Source organism: Marmota flaviventris, chromosome 6, assembly GCF_047511675.1.
Source record: "Marmota flaviventris isolate mMarFla1 chromosome 6, mMarFla1.hap1, whole genome shotgun sequence".
NCBI classification, from domain to species: Eukaryota; Metazoa; Chordata; class Mammalia; order Rodentia; family Sciuridae; genus Marmota; species Marmota flaviventris.
The window spans coordinates 114,105,182-114,131,346 of record NC_092503.1 but is presented as its reverse complement, the minus strand read 5'-3'; the positions used below and the strand labels follow the sequence as shown (position 1 = coordinate 114,131,346).

At 38.4% G+C, this 26,165-nt stretch overlaps 1 protein-coding gene across 1 annotated transcript in view; it reads right to left on the bottom strand.

Moving 5' to 3' along the window:
• The window catches only part of Kif6 (kinesin family member 6), a 380,879-nt gene that overhangs the window by 265,454 nt on the left and 89,260 nt on the right, over positions 1-26,165 (bottom strand). The window contains 1 exon segment of the mRNA XM_027943549.2: positions 1,273-1,402. Within this exon segment, the coding sequence (XP_027799350.2) occupies positions 1,273-1,402 (130 nt within the window).

Here is a 26,165-nt window from a genome sequence, read left to right as displayed (position 1 = left end):
CAAAATACGGATGCCCAGAGCAAAATGCAAAATATTATAAAGCAAAACAAGATATTCTGAAATTAAAAACTATTTAAACTCTCTTCAAATTAAAGAAACAATTTGAGTCCTTACATCTGTATCATATATGGCACATAAGCCCAACTTATATATATATATAAAGTTGGTCAGTGTATTGAAAAGTATTTAATTACTAAACAACAACGACAAGACCAAGGGCCCATCACCAAAAGACATCAACACCGTGCCTTTACTGTTGGACTCTGATTTCCATCTCTCTATTTTACATCTAGGGCAGTTCATTCTAGAGTGTGGCCATGGGCAGAAGAAAGGTCACTTGATGAAGATTTTTCTCTGATTGCCTACCTTCTCAGTGTACTATTCTAACCTACTTGTTATCAAGACAAGGTAAAATATAGAACTCTGGGAGCATGGCTTTATAAAGAAAGTGCCAGTGATAATAGCAAGCTGTTCCTTTTCAGACCAGTTCCCCACCCACCACCACCACCCTCAGCACCACCCCTATTCTCTTCATTTCAGCATGGCTCCATGAGAGACTCATGATCCTTCATCTCTGATCTGTAACTGGTTAAGGTTGAGCCCCTGACCAAGTTGGGTCAATCCTGGACCCTCCCAAGGATTCCCAGATAAAATAAAGGAACTCAGATAAATCTGAATATGAGATAAACTATGAATGATTTTTACTATAAGCATGTCCCAGATATTGTAGTGAGACATCCTTGTACTGCATACTGTAATGGTGGTCTCAGACCTGACAATAACAGCTGCAAATGCACAGAGTACTTCCTGGGTTCCACGGGGCACTCTAAATACTTTGTAAATACTAACTCAATAACTAAATGAAATGAAACAGAGGTATAAACATATGCCAATATATGGATGGCCTGAAGTTAGAAGAGTGCCCTGTGTATTTTTAAATTTAGAAAATCATGCAAAACTTAGTATAATTAAGATATTTTATGGATCACCACTGATAAGCTGCAAACCAATTTGTATAAAACTTGAAAAATAGAAGCAATGAAAACTAAAAGGCTGACAAAGCAGTGGGCTGAGAAGCCAGAGGTGAAAATTTCAGCCCCTCTTCTCACTAGCTAGGTGACCTTGGACAGTTCTCCTCCCTCATGGATCCAGGCTTTCTTACTTGCAACGTGAGTCTTGGATGAGGTCATGATTAAAGTCTTGGCTTCTTCTAAAAGTCTAATATATCCCCCATAATACTGGAAGGACAGCTTGCAGGGAAAAGTTCATTACCTCTGCAATCATTCTGTTGGTGTCTCCTAAGAAGAGCAAATTCAGAGCTTCTTCTTCGTTTGTTGCTTGATGCAGAGACAGGTTTTTCAGATGAATGTTCTGATCAGTGTCCTCCAATAGTGTCACTTTCCTAGGGAAATGGGAAGCAAGAAAACAAGGAACTGTTGAGAAGAAAAAGAATGTCAAGTCTTTCCTACAGGTTTATTTAAAAAACCGTACAGTAGGATGTCTTGAACTTATAAAGCGATAACACACCAGGAACCAAGCAGCACCACAGGAGCATCAAACATTGACATTTCCTCAACAGTGTGATCAGATAGCACTGGGGCTGAAGAATAGATTACAAGCCTCTGATTTGAAGCCACCTGTCATTTTAATCATCAGATCATCTTAAATGTATATTCTTACTAAATTAAAAAATGCAATAAAACTTTCTATCTATATATTAGAAAACCAGATCAGCTTGGTTTCGGGGACAGGCATGATTCAGTTTCTTACATGGGTAACAAACTAATCCTTTCTTTTTTTTTTTTTTCAATTGCTTATCACTTTCAACTTACCTAACCTTTCAAACTGGTTAGCTCATAAACTTAAACAGGGAGAATATCTGTCATTCCTCTAGGATTTATTCTTCTGTATAGTTTTCATACCAATGTGAGTAAAAAGTTCTCAAGAAGTCTTATTTAACTTGTCATTACTCTCTGTCAAATCTGTTTCTTGATGCTTTTTCCTTTACTGCACACATTTTCCTTCTACTCTATCCTTACCGTCAGAGCCTTAGATCTGGAATCATATTCATCTATTGCAACCACCTTTATGTACGTCCTAGTGCCTACACCATTTCCTCCCAGGTGAATCCTAAGCCTGCTTCCAGTGATGGCTTGTTAGTACTCTCCTTATAGTCCCTTTAGGACTTTCTTTTTTTCTTATTTCTAAAAAATTTTTTGATTTGTTATATCTGACAACAGAATGCATTATAATTCATATTATACATTCAGAGCACAATTTTTCATCTCTCTGGTTGTACACAAAGTAGAGTCACATCCTTCATGTCTTCTTACATGTATTTAGGGTAAGTGAAAAAAACTTGGCCAACATCCTCAAATCCTGCTTCAAAGGCCTACAAATTCAAGCCATAAACTTACTATAGAGAATTCCCCTGTCTCTGGAGTTTTGTCTTCTTTATTTTCTTAAGAATCATTACAGAAAGGAAATTTATCATTCACAGGTATTGCCAAAGAGTATCTACAGGTATTTTCACTTGTTGAAAACATTTGGAATGGATGAGTATAGGTGAAGGTTGCCATCATCTAGAGCTACTTCTCCTTTAAAAGGACAACAACTGACGTGTCACTTAGCAACAGACACACGTCACTTCCCTACTTATGAAAACTTACTTAGATTACCTTTACAATGAAGATTTTTCAAATATCATAATATTTTCATCTTTCTGTTTTGTAAGGAAGTTATCTGGGTTTTCATATGTAATTTGTGGGCACTTAAAATACTAATTGCAGGAAGAATATGCAGCTCTACCAGCACATCTGTGACCAATATGCCACTAATAATGTGCTCTTTTGCTTAATTTTGGCCTCCTTTATGTCTCCTTTGACAATACCCACAGAGATGGAAAAAGATCTCCTTCCTTAATGAAAACAAGTGTAATTTATTTATTCTTAAATAGGACTCATAAGTGAGCTTATTAAAAATACTTAAGAGTTCAAAAATGCTTGGAAAATATGAAGACATTTTTAATTGAAATGGATGAGTTGTGTTCTATTTTTAGGACCCTCCTTTATTTCTTATACTTCATTTCCATCCTGATCCTTCTGAAGTGCTTGAGTAGGTTTGACTATTTAAACTCCTAGGGACAGAATTCTTCCTAAATCCATAGATTGTGAGGATCTGAAGCTTTTACCTATAAAAGTGAAAGAAGTTAAGTAATATTGGAAGATAAAGACATGAAATAAATGATGAGGTGGAACCTTAAAAGGGAAAAAAGAAGAAAGTTCTATCCTTTTCAGTATGAAGTCAATAATCCTCTAAGTTGGAGGTAAGTCACCTTTGATGGATTTTTTTTAAGACCCAGACAGACAAAATACTTCTCCTGTACAAGTTCAGAACAGGCAGGGGCTCAGAAAAAGGGAGAGGGCTATCAGGAAACAATTCAAAGAAGCCAGTGCTCTTACTCATTGGGCACCAGATGTATGCCAAGCACTACTGTATGCCAGGTATCTGCATTGTTTCATTTAATCCAGTTGCTCTCAAAAAGAACTATCTATGGAACTAACACACACACACACACACACACACACACACACACACACACACACACCAAAACCAAACCCTGAGTCAGATCAGGTCCTACCTTAAGAGTTTCTGATTTGATTGATCTGGGACACTGTCTGGGAATCACAGTCTATAAAGGCTCCAGGTGATTCTGGTGTGTGGTCAAGATTGAGAGCCAAGGACTTCATCTTTAATGACCCTTCAAGGAAGACACAGAGGGAGGGGATTTCTGGTTTCTTTTGTCTTTACTTTCCACCATTGCATCTTACGCCCAAGGGGTAAAGTTACAAATCTCATTGGATGTAGCTGAAGACACTGATGAGCCACATCTATTGACAGATGAGGAAACTGTGAAGTGTAAATCCTTCATAGGAAGCTTCTACCTCCCCGACCATGCAGCTAGGGGCTAACCAAGCCACACAACAATAACCACAAATAACTAATGCTAAGCTGGGGATTATGCATCTAACTAAACATCTATAGTGTTTATGTCAAAAAATGTTTGTGATAGGAAGAACACATCACACATACATTTCTCCTTATTACTTCACTGAATAGAAAATGCTGTAAATGAGAAAGGATGGAATTCTAAGCATGCACATTTATTAGAAAACCTAAGTGGGTCACTGATTTAGGGTTATATTTATATTAAAAAAATCACAAGCATAAGGTGCCAAGTGTTTGCCAAATGTCATCACTGGTGTTTAGCTAAGCAATTTTTTTTTAACCATTCAGAGCCTTCGATCTCCAATGTGGCTATTTCAGAAACACTGGTACTTGTCCAGCTTTGTTACTTGGATCACAATAACAATTCGCACACTCCCCCCCAGTTTTTCTTCATAGAATTTTGAGATGTTTTTTGTAACTCAACTCTGCATTTTAAATTTTTCTTTCTGATATAATGTTTCCCTCATAGTTTTCTGATTTCTTATTAATGCAATGAATATAGTTTCTCGTTTTTATGTTATGGCCAAGTGTAGCTGTGGTGATTTCTATTTTCTTTTAGCTTTATTTTATTTATATGTACGTGGTGCTAAGGATCGAACCCAGGGCCTCACACATGCTAAAGTAAATCAAGAGGTAGGTTGATCTCCAAACTTCTTTCATGACTCTTGGTGCTCATTTGTGGACACCCAACAAAAGGTTAGACTTTGGCATTCTTCTGGAACCTCTGAGAGGCAACCTCTTCTCTCTTGTCCATTCTTTGTAGATTCATTCTGGTTTCTGCCCAATTCCTGGGCATGAGGATTGGGACCTTCCCTTACTGACCTGTCTGTCCATGTGTCAACCCCAACTCTCACAGCTATGCTCACAGGCCAGCCTGAGCCTTGCCGTGGCTTCTATCTCTTGCCTGGGAGAGCTTATCAGGGAGTGAAAATAAACTTAAATTCTCCTACCAGTAGAATAGCTTTTCAAAGTTGGGGAAAATAAGAACCATTATAAGAGTTTCTCATCCAGTTGCTTCCTCTCTCTCTCTCTCTCTCTCTCTCTCACACACACACACACACACACACACATCAATAACTATTTCCTGAGTCTTTCGTCTACCACTTGGTTCTGACTGTAGTTTTTATGGGCTTGAAAAGAGGGCTTTATTAGAGTTTCTTAAATAAATATCCTACTTCCAAGATGGAAACCCACCAAACTATTTATTTGATTCATTTTGAATAGGCCTGTGCATAGTTTCCCCTACAAAATGTTTCTAAAATGTTTAGATTTCAAGTGAAAAGTCACTGATAGCCTTAACTTGGATACCTAAGTGGAAAAGTTCTGCTAAGTCTACTCGGACTGCTTAATGGTGGGGAAGAAACAAGCTTTGTGTTTTCTCTGTAAACAGAGAATCTTTTCCATTTGGCTGCTTAGTAGGAATTTGTAGGCTTTTTTTTTTTTTTTTTTTAACTGACTGGAAGACATCTGAAGAACAATGGCCAAGCTCTTATTCTCAGTAATGGAAGGCATCAATGAAAGAACCCTCCCCTGCCCACACCTACCTCCACGGCATTCCAACACCATGACTTTCCAAAGAAGAACTCTTCAGGAGTTACTGCAATGCATATTGTTTCTCATTTTTATGTTATGGCCAAGTGTAGCTGTGGTGATTTCTATTTTCTTTTGTCTACTTGCAAGTGTCCCATATGATTGTGCAGGCTGTGAACTACACAATGGCACCATGGCCAAGGACATGTTATTCATATCATGATTTTGTATATTTGTTATGACAAATGTCTATCAGAGAGCAGTAAAGTGTCTTCCAACAAAAACATTATAAACAATCTTCCCACAGATGGCAGGGGAGCCTTTTACTAAATCACATAAATATGCCATAAGGACTGGAGGTCACTCTGTCTAGATAATGCTGACCTACAGAAATCTCCATGCCCACAAGCCTCATGAAAATGGGTGTGTTTGGGGTTGGGTGGGCGGGCGGGGGGTGCCCAGGCCCTTTTAAATAACTGGATATGTTTCGTGATGGGAACACAGTGCTATCTCCACTCATTTCAATAAAGAGAATATTCCCCAGTTCAGTGGTTCTCAACCTCTTTTTTCTCCCCACCCCAGTGCATGTTTTCTTAGAACCTCTCTGTGGTGAAGATTTGAAGAAAAGAGGTGGGGTGAATTTTTAGAAATACGCGAGGGAAGGGGGCAGCCTTCCAATATTAAACAATTTCAAAGGTAGATTTTCTTTAGATTAGTTAAAAACCTTCTAAAAGTTTTCTTCTGTAATAAAGTACAAATAGCTGAAATATGTCACTGGAGAAAGTTTCATGAACTTAGGGTACATTTTTGTGTTGGTATTGACCTTGACAAAATAGACTAAAGGTCATGGACATTTTCTCTGTTTAACCCCTATGGAGATATTTTGAAAACTCCCATTACTTAAAAAATATCCTTTCTAGTTTTACTTAACATTATTTCTTTTCACTGATAATGAATGTAGTTAATCATGTGACATTTTAGAGATTAAGTTATTTAATATAAAGTGAAAATGACAGGTGCTAATTTTTTAGAAAGAGAGATATTGTATACTAACAAACAAAATACTTTTAAGTATGACAGTATTTAAAAGACCAAATCTAGTTTGAAAGCTGCAAAGTATTCTGGATGATTCTTGTGATGAATTTTTGTTTCCTTTTTAAATTAATTTCTTTTATGTCAAACTGATAAATATACCCTCCTAAATGTTGCCATTATGACTTCTAATTTACCTATATTGGTGTTTATTTATTTATTTATTACATGACAATAGTGGAGTGCATTACATTCATAATTATCCATTCACAGCACAATTTTTCATAACTCCGTATATAAAGTATGTTCATGCCAAATCATGCTATTATATAAGAGTTCTCTTATTTTTTTGCATACAATTCTTAATATACCTTTATACCACAATTTATCATATCTCCGTTTGTATATAAGGTATGTTGAACCAAATTTACATCTTCATACATGTATTTTATATAATGATGACTGTCTCCTTCCAGCATCGTAGCTATTCCCCTTCTCCCTCCCTTTCTCTCCTATCCCTAATCCCTATCTAGAAGTAATTTTTCTCCCATACTCTCCCTCCCTGCCCCACTTTTGAGTCACCCCCCTTACATCAGAGAAAACATTTGGCATTTGTTTTTGGGGATTGACTAACTTCACTTAGCATAATCTTCTCTAATGCCATCCATTTCCCTGCAAATGCCATGATCTTATTCTTTTTTAGTGCTGAGTAATATTCCATTGTGTATAAATGCCACATATTTTTTATCCATTCATCCACTGAAGGGCATCTAGGTTGGCTCCACAGTTTAGCTACTGTGAATTGTGCTGCTATAATATTGATGGGGCTGTGTCCCTGTAGTATGCTGTTTTTAGGTCCTTTGGGTGTATATATAGTCCAAAAAGAGGAATAGCTGGGTCACATGGTGGTCCCATTTCCAGATTTCCAAAGAATCTCCATACTGCTTTCCAAATTGGCTGCACTAATTTGCAGTTCCACCAGCAATGTATGAGTGTACCTTTTTCCCCCGCATGCTTGACAACACTTGTTGTTTGTCTTCATAATGGCTGCTATTCTTACTGGGGTGAGATGGTATCTTACAGTAGTTTTGATTTGCATTTCTCTGATTGCTAGAGATGATGAGCATTTTTTTCATATATTTGTTGACTGATTGTATATCCTCTTCTGAGAAGTGTCTGTTCAGGTCCTTGGCCCATTTATTGATTGTATTATTTGTTGTTGTTTTTTTTTTTTTTTTTTTTGTGTGTGTGTGTGTGTGTGTGTTTATCTTGTTGAGCTCCTTATATACCCTAGAGATTACAGCTCTATCTGATGTGTGAGGAGTAAAGATTTGTTCCCAGGATGTAGGCTCCCTGTTCACCTCACAGATTATTTCTTTTGCTGATAAAAAAACTTTTTAATTTGAATCCATCCCATTTGTTGATTCTTGGTTTTAATTCTTGTGCTATAGGAAGTTGGGGCCTAGCCCCAGTTGATGATGATTAGATCCTACTTTTTCTTCTATTAGACACAGAGTCTCTGGTTTAATTTCTAGATCCCTGATCCATTTGGAATTAACTTTTGTGCATGGTGAGAGATAGGGATTCAATTTCATTTTGTTGCATATGGATTTCCAGTTCTCCCAGCAGCATTTGTTGAAGATGCTATCCTTTCTCCAGTGCATGTTTTTAGCACCTTTGTCTAATATAAGGTAGTTGTAATTTTGTGGGTTAGTCTCTGTGTCCTCTATTCTGTATAACTATATTGTTAAATTATGACATTATTAGATCAAAATTTTTTCAAGTTTTATTTCCCAAGGGACTTTAGCATATATCCTAAAGTTATCCTCCTACTCCCCAAGTCTGTGATCTCAGAGGGGCTGACAACCTGCGTGTGGTTTATTCTATGTCTGAAAAGGAGCAAAACTGAAAAGAGCAATGGCTTAAGTGGCTCCATGTAAGGTGGCCAGCCAGGTTCAAGGATGCCTGGTGGCAAAGTGGGAGTGTCTTCACAGGTTCTCGCTTCTGCCATGCTTGTGCTTCCATACGACGTGAAAATGGACAGCACTCAAAGAACTCAAGACAGAGCCTGAAGGAGGTGGCCACTGTATGGAAACGCAAAACCAAAACAGGAACCATCGGTGATCAGCAGAGAGAACCAGGCGAGATAGAATGAATGTGTAAGTACAGAAGTACTTGTAGTTTTTTATTTACCGGTCACTATAATTTATTGCACTAAGACATAGCATATATATGAAACATTCTTTCATTTCTGTTTTCTTTTTTCAAAATTATACTCAAGTTTGAATTGCTAATAACTTGATGAAATCACCTTTGTGTATTATTATCTAATGGAAATTTACTATCCCCAAACAATATCACTTTCCAGCCACCAACATACAAATGACTCCTAAGTCCAATTTATCTAACCATGGATTATCATTCATTTACCCATCAGAATATCACCATTTGCATGATTTTCCAAGAGTGACTCTTTCAGATATTGAAAACTATGTTGTTATCCTTTTTCTTTCCCTTTGCTAATTTCTAATAATATTCAGCCACATCATGTTCTTCCTGATGCTCCAGGCCCACAAATAATTCATCATTTAAAGAAATGCCTTGTTTGGCCTAATTCCATATAGTAATTATACTAACATTTAACTTCTTCAGAAAAAGCAACTTTTTTCCAAGAAAATACTTTCCTTCCATTTTTACTAATTCTTGCTTTCTCATTCATAGTTGTAAAATCACAAATAATGTATTCAAGTTTTCCATATTTGGGAAAATTACAGGAATAGATACATTTTGAGGCAATGGATTTGTAATAGCACTCCTTTGCCAGGTAAATAGCTTTATGTACTTCTTAGCTTATGTCGTTGCCTTTTTAAAAGTTCTGAATTTATTTACTTTCATTTTATCCCATTTTAACATAAATTTTATTATTTCTTCAGCTATAAAAGTAATACATAATTCTTATGAAAAATTAAAATTGTTTTTAAAAGTGAAAAGAATTAAGAAAGAGTCTGATCACAGGGACAATGGTTATATGGTAATATAAGCTGCCTTAAAGGACTTTTTCTTTCTTTCTTCATTCCCTTCTCTCCTCCTTTCCCCTCCTCTCCTCTCCCTTACTTTCCTCTTCTCTTTTCTTTGACTCTTTGACAGGGTCTTGCTATGTTGCCCAGGCTGGCTTCAAACTCACGATCCTCCTGTCTCAGCCTCCTGAACAGTGGCAATTATAGGCATGCGCTACTGCACCCAGCTTTAAAGTAATTTTCTTATACACATTTTGCAGATTTGTGGTAAAATTATAAATATATACCTGTTATTATATCCTTTAATCTCCCTTTAGTTTTATACCATGAGCATTTCTTCATGTTATTACACATTCTTTTTTTTTTTTTTTTTAGTTGTAGATGGACACAATACTTTTATTTATTTGTTTTATTTTTATGTGGTGCCGGGGATCGAACCCAGTGCCTCACACATGCTAGGCAAGTGTTCTACCACTAAGCCACAACCCCAGCCCCTTATTACTTATTATGAAAAACATAATAAGTAATAGTTATACAGTATTCTAGAGTTGGTATGTATTGACTCAAATATTTAGCCATCTTGTTATGATAGGATATTTGAACTGTTCAGAATTCAAAGTTAAGTAACATTGCAAACTATATATTCCTATATGTTCCTGAAGCTTTTCCAGTAGTCAGTACTTGCCCCTCAGGATTGATTTTGGAGAGTGGCATTACTGGATCCAAAGTTATGAACAACTTTAAGGCTCTCTTCACACCTGGGAGGCCTATAGCACAATGAGCAGAAGCATCCTATGTCAGTCAGTTTTCTGTCGCTGTGACAAAGTAACTGAGAAAATCAACCTACAGGATGAAAGATTTGTTTCGGCTCCTGGTTTCAGTTCAAGGTCACTTGGTCTTTGTTGAGACAGAACATCAAGGTGGGGAATGCATGGTAGTTAAATAGAGCTCCTCTCCTCATGGCAACTCAGAAGGGGGGGTGGGAGAGGGTGACAGACTTCCTACAACAAGGCCCTGCCTCCTAAATGTCCCACTACCTCCTAACACTGCCACAGCCTTCATAAAGCACTTGGCCTTTAGGGGAGATTTCAGACAAGATATAGGGACCTGGACAGACCTGGCCTGAGACCAATGCTAGCAATACCTGTTCAGCATCAGAGACCCTTGCTGCATCTCTGTCTCACCTGTAAACTCGCAATGTCGCCTTTATGAGTCCTTTGTTCATCACTGTGCCCCAATCTAGAAGGTCGCCTGCTCTTTATTTGACATGGAATGACATATCCAGCGAGTGAGTGAACGAGCTCACTAAAGTATGCAGCACATTATGATCCAATAACGGCTTCTTTGGGGGTGGACAGTAGCATGCTTTCTGAAAATACGCCGACTTACATGCCTCCTGAATCAGGTTGCCTGTGTTTATGACCTTGACAACATCGAACACTGGTGAATCTTTACTGATTGGTTAGGTTTTAATGTTGTTTTAATTGGCATTCTTTGAGTGGTTAATGAGCTTGCACCTATTTCCATCTGTTTGTAAACTTATGTTTTGTTGTCCCATGAATTGATCTGCAATACATATATTTATGAGTTCTATATATAAAATATTTTGTTTCTTGTATTTATTCTACAAATTTTATATTTGCTTTTTAATTATTGCTATATCGGATTTTTAAAAATTTTAACACACAAAAGTTTAAATGAGTATAACATATCCATTAGTTATGTTTTTCATGTATTTTCATAAGACCTCCCTAATTAAAGGATTAGATACAAATTCACTTATTTTTTTTCTACTATCTTAGGATATGGTCATGTGGATTTAAATGAGGGATCTAATGAATTTTCACCCTATATAACTAATTATTGTCTATGTGGGATTTGTCCTTCCTTTCTCTCTCTTAGGCTCTGGTTTTCTTCAGGAAATTTTGTAAAAATACTACACTTTACCAGACTCTCTTGTCACTAGTGCTGGGTATGTAACATAATTTTTTTGTCAGTGATAAGTAATTAAAAGTCATTGGGAAAACTAAAAAAAAATTAATGCCAAAAAATTAACCCAATTGATAAATAGGCAAAGGAACTGAATGGGCTCTTCACAGAAGAAATACAATTGGTCAACAAATATTAAAAAATGTTCAACATCTCTAGCAATTAGAGAAATGCAAATTTAAACTACACTGAGATTCTATCTCACTCCAGTCAGAATAGCAATTATCAAGAACACAAGTAACAATAAATATTGGTGAGGATGTGGGAAAAAAGTACACTCATACATTGCTGGGGGGACTGCAAATTGGTGCAACCACTCTGGAAAACAGTATGAAGATTCCTCAGAAAACTTGGAATGGAACCACCATTTGACCTAGTTATTCTACTCCTTGCTATATACCCAAAGGAATTAAAATCAGCACATACAGTGATACAGCCACATCAATGTTTACAACAGCTCAATTCACAATAGCATAGCTATGGAACCAACCTAGATGCCCTTCAACAGATGAATGGATAAAGAAATTGTGTTATATATACCCAATGGAATATTACTCAGCCATAAAGAAGAATGAAATGATGGCATTTGCTGGTAAATTGTGGAACTGGAGACAATCATGCTAAGTAAAATAAGCCAATCCCCAAAAAACCAAAGGCTGAATGTTCTCTCTGATGTGCAGATGCTAACACACAATAAGGGAAGTGGGAAGGGAAGAATAGAAGTTCATTGGATTAGACAAAGGAGAATGAAGGGAAGGGAGGGGGATGGGAATAGAAAAGATAGTAGAATGAATTAGACAGAACTTTCCTATGTGCATATATGAGTACACAACCAGTGTAACTCCACATCATGTACAACCACAAGAAAGGGAAATTATACTCCACATACGTATAAATTTCAAAATACATTCTATTGTCATGTGTAACTAAAATTACAAATAAAATTTTTTTTTAAAGTCATTGGGTAAAACTTCTAGTGAAGCCTACTAAAGGGGCAGCCTCTGTCTGTAGAACCTTTTTCCTTGCAGAAATGTGCATGTGATTTTGGAGGTGGGGCACCCAGGCTACATGAGAACAAATGCCATCGGCCAATGGAAGAGTAGACCCCAGAAGGAAGTCCTGATGTGTCCTTGAGTTCCATGGTTGCCCTGGTGGTCTACTTCCAGAATCCTTGCTTTGTGGTGGGATGGGAGGGGTGGTGGATGGTCAAGGGGACGCATGGATTATCTGGTTAAGCCATGCTAAATTGAGGCACTATTACATGCAGGTGTTAGTTAACCCACTAACAAATATTTCTAACACCATGACTGAATAGCTTTCCATCACAAGCTATGGCACCTGATTCTGAGTTACCTGTTCCTTTTTCTCCATCTGTCTAATTTTGGAGTATTCTAACACATACTGTTTCATTTTTACAGTCTTTACCTAATTTGTCACTAGCTCTCTCCAATTTCTGTACTTGTTCAAACACTTCTTTGCTCTTCTTGGTTGCTTATCCTTTCAGATAAATTCTAAAACCATAAGTGTATTTTTAAAAGTCTTTCACATTTTGTTTAAAACTGTATGAAACGTATATATTAATATGGGAATGCCTCTTCAAGGTCTTCACACTTCCCCCTCAGACCAGATTGACAGCTTTCCATTTATAGTCAAGTCTTCTTTCATTTCTCACAGAAACATGTACTTCTGTCTTACAGAGTTGGGAACAGTTCCTGATCACTTCACTTCCTTTTGAAATTGCAAAAGGTACATCGAGCCATTTTTTCTTCTATCTGGGTTACCCCTAGGCTTGCTTCTTAGGCAGAGTTACATAAAAGTTGAAAGGTCACAGGTGTCCAGTGATCCTGAATTGTATCAAGCTTATCTCTGGTTCATTTCATAAAGTGTCTTCAGCTATCCTAGAACTCAATCTGAAAACACAAGGCAAAATACGATTAATTTCTGAAACTTGAGCAGGCTAACTGCTATGAAAGTTTCAGAGCAGGAAGATTAATATGCCACTTGTGACCTTTATCATTTGCCCAGATGACCCTGCTAGCTGTCTGGTGGAACCTTGTCACTTCCTTTGTCTCCACTTCATTCTAAGGGCTCTGCTCCATGTGAACTCTCTCTGGCCAGCTCAGTATACTTCCACCAGCACTACTGGCTCCTTCTTCAGAGAGCACTTTGGTCTTGGCACATGCCAGCAAAATTAGGAAATCATGGAGGGTCTTAGGGAGCAGAGACACTGGGGTAGGCATGGGTGGTGACAGAAAGTTAGTGGCTGACATGGGCTCTTTTCATGAGACTATGATTGTTCTAATGACACAAGAAATTGTATACATTTATTTACTACAAAGCATGAAGCAAACCGAATTGTCTGAAGTGACAGTGTTTTCCCTGTCATTAATTAATTCCATGTGACTAACATCCCTAAATATCACAGATATAGTTCTGCATTCTGATGAGTGAAAATGCTCCAGCTGTTTATTCCCATTCTTTCACACATCACTTAAAAGGCAGCGGTTGGTGGAGGCCGAGTGTGTTGTGGACTGGATGTGTGCATCCCCTCGGGATTCCTATAGGAGCCTTCATTCCCAGAGGGATCATATTTGGAATTGGAGCCTTTCAGAGGTGATTAGATTCATATGAAGTCCTCAGGATTGGGTCTCCATGGTGGGGTTATTCCTCACAAGATGAAGAAAAGGGACTAAAGCTCTTTCTCTCTCTGCACCACATGAAGACATAGTGAGAAGGCAGCAATTTGCAAGCCAGGAAGAGGGCCCTTGCCAGACACTCCATCTACCCCCACCGTGATCTTGAACCTCTTGGCCTCCTTGACAGTTCTGATGGCCCAAGCTCCTAGGCAACTTCCTCTCTAAGACATTTGTGACACTAAATAACTTCTTTCAATTGGTCATTGCGAGTGGGGAAGGCCAGCTTCCCTCTTGGCGTCACCCTGCAGGCCAGGCTGCGGGTGGAAAGCATCACTTTTAGGCTAGACAGGCTCTCTCTTCCCTCTCCCGTTCTCATTGACAATGTTCTGGTTCTCAAGCTCATAGTGTCGAGTCAACCCACGATAGACACAGTGTGACTTACTGTTCACTTTCACTCACATCCTCCTGTGTGACCATACAGCACCTCAACACCTTAAGAGGCTTTCTTCCAGGAATGTCAGTACTGGCCCAGTGAAGGAAGACGGGGCTGATTTTCACTTTGAGACCTATAGTTATAGGCATACGAGTCTCCTCAAATGCCTATGAGAGGCAGAAAATAACCCAAATAAAAACTGTAACACAAAAGTGGAAATACAAAGTGAAAGCTGCACCCCTCGCCTAAAGGCACTGAATTTAAAAAATTTAAACACAAAATGTGTGAGCCAAACCACGGAGGGTTGGGGTTGATGCAAAAAGTATCCAGAGTATAAACAAAAGGATCGGCTTTGCAGAGGACATAGATCTGCAGGCTAGAGGAAAGCAGGTGAGTGGGAGGAGGGGTGGAAGGCAGGAAGTTCCAGAAATTCATGTTTGGTGGTTCTCATATTCTCTCCAAGGTAGTGATACAAGCATTTTTGAGAGAATTGAGACAGGAAGCTCTTGATGTGCACTCTGTAAGCTCCTGAAAACATCCGTTCCTGACCTTGAAGAGCTCTAGTGAGGTAGAAAAGACCCAGAAACTGATCGTTTCGATCTTACCTGGTAAGGGAGAAGACCCTCTGGGTTCGCTGCATGCACAAGGAAGGGCACTGAATCCAGGCTGGAGGTTCAGAAAAGGCTGGAGAAAACCTCCACCATGTCACAGTCTCCAACCTCAGTCCAGTCTCAGCTTGATGAGTATATTTTCATGTATGCTGTGGTTTGGATAGGAGGTATCCCCTGCAAAGCTCACGTGTTGAGCAATGTAGTAAATGTGCAGAGGTGAAAGAATCAGATTATGAGAGCTATAACTTAATATGTGGATTAATTCATTGGATGGATCAATGCTTTGAATCATCACTGGGTAGTAACTGAAGGCAGGTGGGTGTGGCTGGAGGAAGTAGGCCTTGGGGGTCTTGTCTTGTCCCTGGTTCCTCACGTGTGAGTGTCCTCTCTCCACTTCCTGTCTGCCGTGAGCTGCCAGTTTCTTCTGTCACGCTCTTCTGCCATGAAGTTCTGCTTTACTTCAGGTCCAGACTGAAATCTGCCAACTACAGACCAATCCTCAGAAACTGTGAGCCCAAAATAAACTTTTCCTCCTCTAAGTTGTTATTGTCAGATATTTTGGTCTCAGTGATGAAAAACTAAATAATACAATGTGCCTAGGGCTTTTTCACCCATTCCTCACAATCCTCATGCCAAATAGCCACATCTTTAGTTAGTTGTGAGGACTGGCACACAATAAATGCTCAATAAATATTGGCTCACTATCCTCATTGGAAAGACTTCTGTGGTATTTCTAAAAAACTTACCCTAGGTGGATGGAGGAAGGGACTATTACAGAATTACCAGAGTCTTAATCAAACATAAAACTGGAAATCCATATGTAGCAAAATGAAATTAAACCTCCATCTCTTGGACTAGGAGCCGAGAATTTGTATTTTTAACAATCATCCCTTTGGTTATTATACATAATTAAATTTTAAGCCACTAGATTATGGTATCTTCCAATTTTGCCCCTCTTTTTAAATCTCACTGTCACCCAAATGGCCTTAATAACTTTCCACAACGCTCTGACTCCTGTCTGTCTCATTCTACTTCTACATGCTACGGACTGATTTTCCTTCCTAAAGAGCAGTTCCAATCATGCTTTGTCCTTGAATAAAAATATCCAGGGGACACAGCTTGCCTGACTGCCCAGTCCTTGAATTCATACCATTTCAGTTCTGACGCTCTTGCCCACTCTTTTACTGGGTCCCAGTAGACAGGTCTGTGAGCTATCTATCAGAACAAGCTTTTCAACTACCCTATGTCTGTTTGCACACCAATGTCACATTCCACTGCCCCAACTCTTACCCCTTCATTCAAGGACTAGTTCATGCGCTGATTTCTCTATGAATCTTTTCCTGATGTCCTTCACCAATTTGATTTCTTTCTCTTCTGGGTCCTTACCATTCTTTGTGCTCTTACATGATGCTTTTCATGGTCAACCTTATGCGGTTTTGTGGTGGTATTATCCACCCTGCTATGAGCTGCAGGAAAGCAGATACTATGTGAGTAAACTTGGTGCTTAGCACAACGTCTGAGGCAGCGCTGGATCTTCATAAACGTCTCTTGACTGAATGAATTCACTTGACTCTCATGTAAGCCATGAAGACAGAGACTGTGGATTAATCTTCCTGTGACGCCTGCAGCATTCAGCAGTGCTTTCTACCCAGCAGGTATTAGAAACGTGGTGACTAAAGTTGCATCTTGCAACTTTTTCCCTTTGGAACAAGTTGGACAAATTATTTAAAAAATCACAACAAAACCAAGATTTAAATACTGGATGCTGGAGTTTACTGACTCTTTTAGTCATAACTGTGACAATTATTGTAAACTTAAATGGAATATGCTTCCGTATTTAGGAATACTAAAATTATACTGAAGTAAGGTGACTATTTTCCCTACATCTAAGACCAACAGTTATACCGTTTTACTTCAAGAGACACATTTAGTTCTAACTATCCCCCTTTACAGCATGTGACATAAGGTGCTTTCAAAAAAGAAGTTCTATTTTCACTTTAAATTACTAAATACAGAATAGATTTGATACACACAAGTGTATATGCATATGTATGTACAGCCTTTTAAAAAATCAAACCTTTTGAGATAATTGTAGATTCACAAAGAACTATAGGAAATAAAGCACAGAAATCTCATGCAGCCATTGCCCAGATTTTTTCAATGAAAACATTTGCAAAATGATATTAAAATATCACAAACAGGACATTGCCATCAATAGTTTCCCAGGTATGCTTATACTTGTATGTGTGTGTGCATTTAGTTCCAGGCAATTTTATCACATGAGTAGTTGTGTGTATCCATAGTTACCATGACGATATGGAAGAATCCATCACTGCAGGGATACGGATACCTCCTGTTGCCCATTATGACCATTTGTTCCCCGCTCCCCAAGTCCTGACATCTACTAACTGATCTGTTCTCATTATGTTAGTTAAAGAATATTATGTCAGTGGATTTAAATAAAATGTAATTTGGGGGGATTGACTCTTTTCACTTAGTAAAATTTCCTGGAGATCCATCTAAGTTGTCCATTGTGTCAAGAATTCATTCCATTTTGTTTTAGTAACAGAAGTCTATAGTTTACATTGGGGTTTGCTCTTTGTATTGTAAATAATACGGGTTTTGACAAATGCATAGTGTCAGGTATCCACTATGATGATATCATACAGAATACTTCCATCACCCACCCCAAATTCCGTTTCTCACCCATTTCTCCTTTTACTCCTGTCCCCTCAGTCTCTGACAACCAGGATCATTTTACTGTCTCTACAGTTTTGTGTTTCCCAGGAAGTTATGCAGTGGAATAATACAGTATGTAGTCTTTCTTACTGGCTTCTGCACTTAGCAATATGCCTTTACATTTCCTCCATGTCTTTTTTTTTTTTTATTGGTCGTTCACAACATTACAAAGCTCTTGACATATCATCTTTCATACATTTGATTCAAGTGAGTTATGAACTCGCATTTTTACCCCAAATACAAATTGCAGAATCACATCAGTTACACATTCACATTTTTACAATCTTCCCTCTCTACCTCATCTGTTGTTGTTCAGTTCTCTCCCTTGTTCCCCCCCCCCTTTCCCCTCACAACCTCTTATATGTGATTTCCTATAACATTGAGGGTTTCCTTCCGTTTCCATGCAGTTTCCCTTCTCTCTCCCTTTCCCTCCCACCACTCGTCTCTGTTTAATGTTAATCTTTTCCTCATGCTCTTCCTCCCTGCTCAGTTCTTAGTTGCTCTCCTTAAATCAAAGAAGACATTTGGCATTTGTTTTTTAAGGACTGGCTAGCTTCACTTAGCATAATCTGCTCTAATGCCATCCAATTCCCTGCAAATTCCATGATTTTGTCATTTTTTAGTGCTGCATAATACTCCATTGTGTATAAATGCCATATTTTTTTTATCCATTCATCTATTGAAGGGCATCTAGGTTGGTTCCACAGTCTAGCTATTGTGAATTGTGCTGCTATGATCATTGATATGGCAGTATCCCTATAATACGCTCTTTTAAGGTCCTCAGGGAATAGTCCGAGAAGGGTGATAGCTGGGTCAAATGGTGGTTCCATTCCCAGCTTTCCCAGGAATCTCCATACTGCTTTCCATATTGGCCGCACCAATTTGCAGTCCCACCAGCAATGTACAAGTGTACCCTTTTTCCCACATCCTCGCCAGCACTTACTGTTGTTTGACTTCATAATGGCTGCCAATCTTACTGGAGTGAGATGGTATCGTAGGGTGGTTTTGATTTGCATTTCTCTGACTGCTAGAGATGGTGAGCATTTTTTCATGTACTTATTGATTGATTGTATGTCCTCCTCTGAGAAGTATCTGTTCAGGTCCTTGGCCCATTTGTTGATTGGGTTATTTGTTATCTTATTGTTTAATTTTTTGAGTTCTTTGTATATTCTGGATATTAGGGCTCTATCTGAAGTGTGAGGGGTAAAGATTTGTTCCCAGGGATGTAGGCTCCCTATTTACTTCTCTTATTGCTTCTCTTGCTGAGAAAAAACTTTTTAGTTTAAGTAAGTCCCATTTGTTTATTCTTGTTATTAACTCTTGGGCTATGGGCGTCCTATTAAGGAATTTGGAGCCCGTCCCCACAATATGTAGATCGGAGCCAACTTTTTCTTCTATCAGGCGCAGAGTCTCTGATTTGATACCAAGCTCTTTGATCCATTTTGAGTTAACTTTTGTGCATGGCGAGAGAAAGGGGTTCAGCTTCATTTTGTTGCATATGGATTTCCAGTTTTCCCAGCACCATTTGTTGAAGATGCTATCCTTCCTCCATTGCATGCTTTTAGCACCTTTATCAAATATAAGAAAGTTGTAATTTTGTGGATTGGTCTCTGTGTCCTCTATTCTGTACCATTGGTCCACCCGCCTGTTTTGGTACCAGTACCATGCTGTTTTTGTTACTATTGCTCTGTAGTACAGTTTGAAATCTGGTATCGCTATACCTCCAGATTCACACTTCCTGCTTAGAATTGCTTTTGCTATTCTGGGTCTTTTGTTTTTCCATATGAATTTCATGATTGCTTTATCTATTTCTACAAGAAATGCCATTGGGATTTTGATTGGCATCGCATTAAACCTGTAGAGAACTTTGGGTAATATCGCCATTTTGATGATGTTATTCTGCCTATCCATGAACAGGGTACATTTTTCCATCTTCTAAGATCTTCTTCTATCTCTCTCTTTAGGGTTCTGTAGTTTTCATTGTATAAATCTTTCACCTCTTTTGTTAGGTTGATTCCCAAGTATTTTATTTTATTTTTTGAGGATATTGTGAATGGAGTGGTTTTCCTCATTTCCATTTCAGAAATTTTGTTGCTGATATACAGGAATGCCTTTGATTTATGCGTGTTGATTTTATATCCTTCCACTTTGCTGAATTCATTTATTAAAACTCTAGCAGTTTCTTTGTAGACCCTTTTGGTTCTGTTAGACATATTATCATATCATCCACAAATAGTGATAATTTAAGTTCTTCTTTTCCTAATTTTATGCTTTTAATTTCTTTTGTCTGTCTAATTGCTCTGGCTAGTATTTAAATTGAATAGAAGTGGTGAGAGAGGGCATCCCTGTCTTGTTCCAGATTTTAGAGGGAATGCCTTCAGTTTTTCTCCATTTAGAATGATGCTAGCCTGAGGCTTAGCATATATAGCTTTTACAATGTTGAGGTAAGTTCCTGTTATCCCTAGTTTTTCTAGTGTTTTGAACATAAAGGGATGCTGTACTTTGTCGAATGCTTTTTCTGCATCTATCGAGATGATCATATGGTTCTTATCTTTAAGTCTATTGATGTGGTGAATAACATTTATTGATTTCCGTATATTGATCCAGCCTTGCGTCCCAGGGATGAATCCTACTTGATCATGGTGCACAATTTTTTTGATATGCTTTTGTATTCGATTCACCAGGATTTTTTTGAGGATTTTTGCATCTAAGTTCATTAGAGATATTGGTCTGTAGTTTTCTTTCTTTGAAGTGTCTTTGTCTGGTTTCGGGATCAGGGTGATGTTGGCCTCATAGAATGAATTTGGAAGAGCTCCTTCTTTTTCTATTTCTTGAAATAGCTTGAAAAGTATTGGTATTAATTCTTCTTTGAAGGTTTTGTAAAACTCCGCTGTATACCCATCTGGTCCAGGGCTTTTCTTGGTTAGTAGTCTTTTGATGGCTTCTTATATTTCTTCCTTTGTTATTGGTCTGTTTAAATTGTGTGTGTCTTCCTGACTCAATCTGGGCAGATCATATGACTTAAGAAATTATCGATATCTTCACTATCTTCTATTTTATTGGAATATAGGGTTTCAAAATACTTTCTAATTATCTTCTGTATTTCTGTAGTGTCTGTTGTGATATTGCCTTTTTCATCCCATATGTTAGTAATTTGAGTTCTCTCTCTTCTTCTCTTTGTTAGCATGGCTAAGGGTCTGTCGATCTTATTTATTTTTTCAAAGAACCAACTTTTAGTTTTATCAATTTTTTCAATGGTTTTTTTTTGTTTCAATTTCGTTGATTTCCGCTCTGATTTTAATTATTTCTTGTCTTCTACTACCTTTGCTGTTGTTTTGCTCTTCATTTTCTATGGTTTTAAGATGTAGTGTGAGTTCATTTATTTGTTGGTTTTTTCTTTTTTTGAGGAATGAACTCCAGGAAATGAATTTCCCTCTTAAAACTGCTTTCATTGTGTCCCATAGATTCCAGTATGTTGTGTCTGTATTGTCGTTTATCTCTAAGAATTTTTAAATTTCCTCCTTTATGTCTTCTGTAACCCATTGATCATTCAGTAACATATTGTTCAATTTCCATGTGATGCAGGATTTTTCCTTCCTTCTTTTATCATTGATTTCCAGTTTCATTCCATTATGATCAGATATGGTGCATGGTATTATCTCCACACCTTTATATTTACTAAGAGTTGCCCTATGGCATAATATATGATCTATCTTTGAGTAGGATCCATGTGCTGCTGAGAAGAACGTGTATCCACTTGATGAAGGTTGATATATTCTATATATGTCGGTTAAGTCTAAGTTATTGATTGCGTTATTGAGTTCTATAGTTCCTTTATTCAGTTTTTGTCTAGAGGATCTGTCTAATGGCGAGAGCGGTGTGTTGAAGTCACCCATAATTATTGTGTTGTGGTCTATTTGACTCTTGAACTTGAGGAGAGTTTGTTTTATGAACCTTGCAGCACCATTGTTTGGTGCATACAAATTGATAATTGTTATGTCTTGTTGGTGGATGGTTCCTTTTAACAGTATATAGTGTCCTTCTTTATCCCTTTTGATTAACTTAGGTTTGAAGTTGATTTTATTCGATATGAGTATGGCCACTCCTGCTTGCTTCCAATGGCCATGTGAGTGGTATGATTTTTCCCAACCTTTCACCTTCAGCCTGTGTATGTCTTTTCCTATCATATGAGTCTCCTGAAGGCAGCATATTGTTGGATTTGTTTTTTTGATCCAGGTTACTAGCCTATGTCTCTTGATTGGTGAATTTAAGCCATTAACATTTAAGGTTACAATTGAAATATGGTTTGTACTTCCAGTCATGTTTATTTATTTATTTATTTTAGTTTGGCTAGTTTTTCCTCTTTGGTTATTTTTCTCCCCCTTTACTGAGATACCTCCCACTGTTAGTTTTGGGCGCTATTTTTCAATTCCTCTTCTTGTAGTATTTTGCTCAAAATGCTTTGCAGTGCTGGGTTTCTGGCTGCTGGTTTTCTTTTAGCTTTTGTTTATCGTGAAATATTTTAATTTCATTGTCAAATCTGAAGCTTAATTTTGCTGGATACAGTTTTCTTGGTTGGAATCCATTATTTTTCAGCGTTTGAAATAGGTTGTTCCAGGATCTTCTCGCTTTCAAAGTCTGTGATGAAAAATCAGTCGTTAACCTAATTGGTTTACCCCTGAATGTAATCTGCCTCCTTTCTCTCGTAGCTTTTAATATTCTCTCCTTGTTCTGCATGTTGGCTATCTTCATAATTATACGTCTTGGAGTTGGTCTATCACAGTTTTGAATGTTTGGGGTCCTGTAGGCTTCCAGGATTTGGCAATCCATTCCATCTTTCATCTCTGGGAAGTTTTCTAGGATTATTTCATTTAATAGGTTGTCCATTCCTTTGGTTTGAACCTCTATACCTTCTTCTATCCCAATGACTCTCAAGTTTGGTTTTTTTATGACATCCCATATCTCTTGGATAGATTGCTCGTGAGATTTAAGCATCCTTTCTGTGTTGACTATATTCTTTTCAAGTTGATAAACTTTGTCTTCATTATCTGATGTTCTGACTTCTACTTGATCTAGTCTATTTGTAATATTCTCGTTAGAGTTTTTAATTTGGTTTATGGTTTCCTGCATTTCTAGGATTACTGTTTGGTTTTTTTTTTTTAAATCTCTATCTCCTGGTAAAGCTCGTTCTTTGCAGTTTGAATTTGTTTGTTTAATTCGTTTTCAAAATATACTTTCATTGCTTGGACTTGCTGTCTCATGTCTTCTCTAATATTCCGTTCCATCTGAGTTAGGTATGCCTTGAGTTCTTTCCTTGTCCATGTTTCTGATGCTTCTAGGTCCTCCTGTAGATTTAAGTTGTCCTGCATTGTTTGTAATCCTTTTTTCCCTTGTTTTTTCATGTTGTTTACGTTACTTTCCTGCTCTGTTTGACTGCTGTGTGACTGCTTTCTCCTATAAATTTGTTTTGGCTTTGTATATCTCTGTTGTCTCTCCTTTGTGGTGGGAGATTATGCCTAGAAATGTTGGGCTTTATTGTACTTTAAAGCTGATTCATTCAATTCATAAAAGGCTTCTGGGTTCTGTATGCATATAGTGATTTGTTGTTTGTTCTTAGGACCTTATGTTTAGGTTAGGTGCTATGATGGTATGAGGGTTAGTATGTCTTGGCTACTTTAGAAGATTGCTCTACTGAAGGGGGATACTAACCGTCGATTGGATCAGGGTGTTTGGTAGTAGCTAGGTATTTAGGAGCCCTATAGACAGTCTCGAAACATTCACCTATTTGCATTTAGACAATTACACGTAATGCAAGACGTAATGCTTGGGATGGAAGTTGGGGGGTAGGGGAAGGAAGGTGCTCTTAAAAAAGAAAGAAGGAGAGAGAGATAGATTAGAGGAGAATGAAAAGAACAATAAAACTTGAAATGGGAAAGAAAGAAAGAAGGAAAAGGGGAGAAAAGAACAGAGAGAGAAGAAAAAAAATTGAAGTCTTAGAGATCCATTTTCTTCTCTTCCAGTAGGCGGAGGTGTGCCCTCCGAGCCGAGCTTCTGCCCTCTACGTGCCGATAGCAATCCATGTAAGGCGGTTCCTGGGAGTCTCTCAATCTTGTCAGTCCAGAGCCGTTTCACTTCTCCGGCCCCTCCCCCCCTTCCTCCTGTCAGCTGGCCAGCCAGGTCCTGATCACCGGAAGGGTTCCCCAAAGATCTAGTTACACTTGCAGCCCCACCACGCGTCCCATTTAAGCCCCAGTGCTGTGGTAAACCGGAGGCTAAGACTTTGGGAGTCGCCGCTGGTGATATGGGGGGTTGGGGGTCGGGAATCCCCTCTGTTTCCCTACAGACGTGCCCCCCGGAGAGATCCCTGAGGTTTCCTGGCTGCTTGTATCTGGATGGGGTGGAAGTCACACACCTGCTAAAGTGGATTCCCCTGGGAAGAAATTCTGTCGGCCGAACTTCGGTGACCTCACCTCTCTGCTATGGTGGGCCCCAGGCTCCTTGCCGGAGTGTCCGAAGGGAGGGGTGGGACTGGTCTGTCCCCGGTTGGCCTCAGCTCCCAGCTCGCTATTTCATGAAGTCTTGGCTAAAGACCTCTTCCTGCCAAGCTGCATCTCCTAGGCTAGCCACCCAGTCATGGTGGCTGCGGGCAGGCGGCCATGCTGCGGCGCACGAACAGCGGCTGGTGGGTCTGGACCTCTGTGTCTCGTGGGGGGGATTCACTCACCTGGGGCAAACTGTCACTTCCAAAAATCCTAGTAACTCCCGGCAGGTCTCTCTTCAGTGGAATTTTGCTAGGAGATTCTCCGCAGGTAGAATCTAAGTGTATCTATGCATCTCTCTGACCCCATCACTGAGGGGGTACTGAAAGCGCTGCCTCTCTGCCCGCTGCCATGTTGGATCCCCAATTCCTCCTCCATGTCTTTTTGTGGCTTGATAGCTCATTTCTTTTTATCACCAAATAATATTCCACCATATGAAGACACCATACTTTATCCATTCAACTATTGAGGAACATCTTGGTTGTTTTCAGTTTGGGGCAATTATGAATTAGATTACTGCATACATCTGTGGGTAAGTTATTGTGTGAATATGTTTTCAACTCATTTGGGTAAATGCAGGAGCACAATTGCTGGGTTGTATATGAGTATGTTTAGCTTTATAAGAAATTTCCATTTTTGTCTTCCAAAGTGGCTGTACCATTATGCATTCCCTCCAACAATGAGGGTTACTGTTGTCACATGTCCTTGCCAGCACTGGTTTCAATGGTATTTTGGACTTTAGGTATTTTCTAAGGTGAATAGTAGTATCTCATTGTTGTTGTTGTGTTTTTTTACTCTTCTTTTTTATTATTTTTTATTCTAATTTGTTATATGTGACAGTAGAATGCATTAGAATTCATATTACACATATAAAGCACAATTTACCATTTCTCTGGTTGTACACAAAGTAGAGTCACACCATTCGTGTCTTCAGATTTTTTTTATTATTAGTTGTTCAAAACATTACAAAGCTCTTGATATCATTCGTGTCTTCATACATGTACTTAGGGTAATAATGCCCATCTCATTCCACCATTTTTCCTACCCCCATAACCCTTCCTTTGCCCTCCCTCCCCTTTGCCCTATCTAGAGTTCATCTAGTCCTCCCATGCTCCCCCTGCAACACCATTATGAATAGCCATCCTTATAATCAGAGAAAACATATGGCATTTGGTTTTGGGGGATTGGCTAACTTCACTTAGCATTATATCTCCAACTTCATCCATTTACCTGCAAATGCCATGATTTTATTCTCTTTTAATGCTGAATAGTATTCCATTGTGTATATATAACACAAATTCTTTATCCATTCATCAACTGAAAGGCATCTAGGTTGGTTCCACATTTTAACTATCGTGAATTGTGCTGCTATAAACATTGATGTGGCTGTGCTACCCCTGTAGTATGCTGTTTTTAAGTCCTTTGGGTATAGACAGAGGAGTGGGATAGCTGGGTCAAATGGTGGTTCCATTCCCAGTTTTCATAGTTGTTTTAATGTGCAATTCTCTAATGACATGATGTTGAATTTCCTTTAATAAACTTATTTACCACCTGTATATCCACATTTAATGAGGTATCTGTTGAGATCTTTGTCCATTTTAATTTGGTCACTTATTTTCTTATTGTTGAGT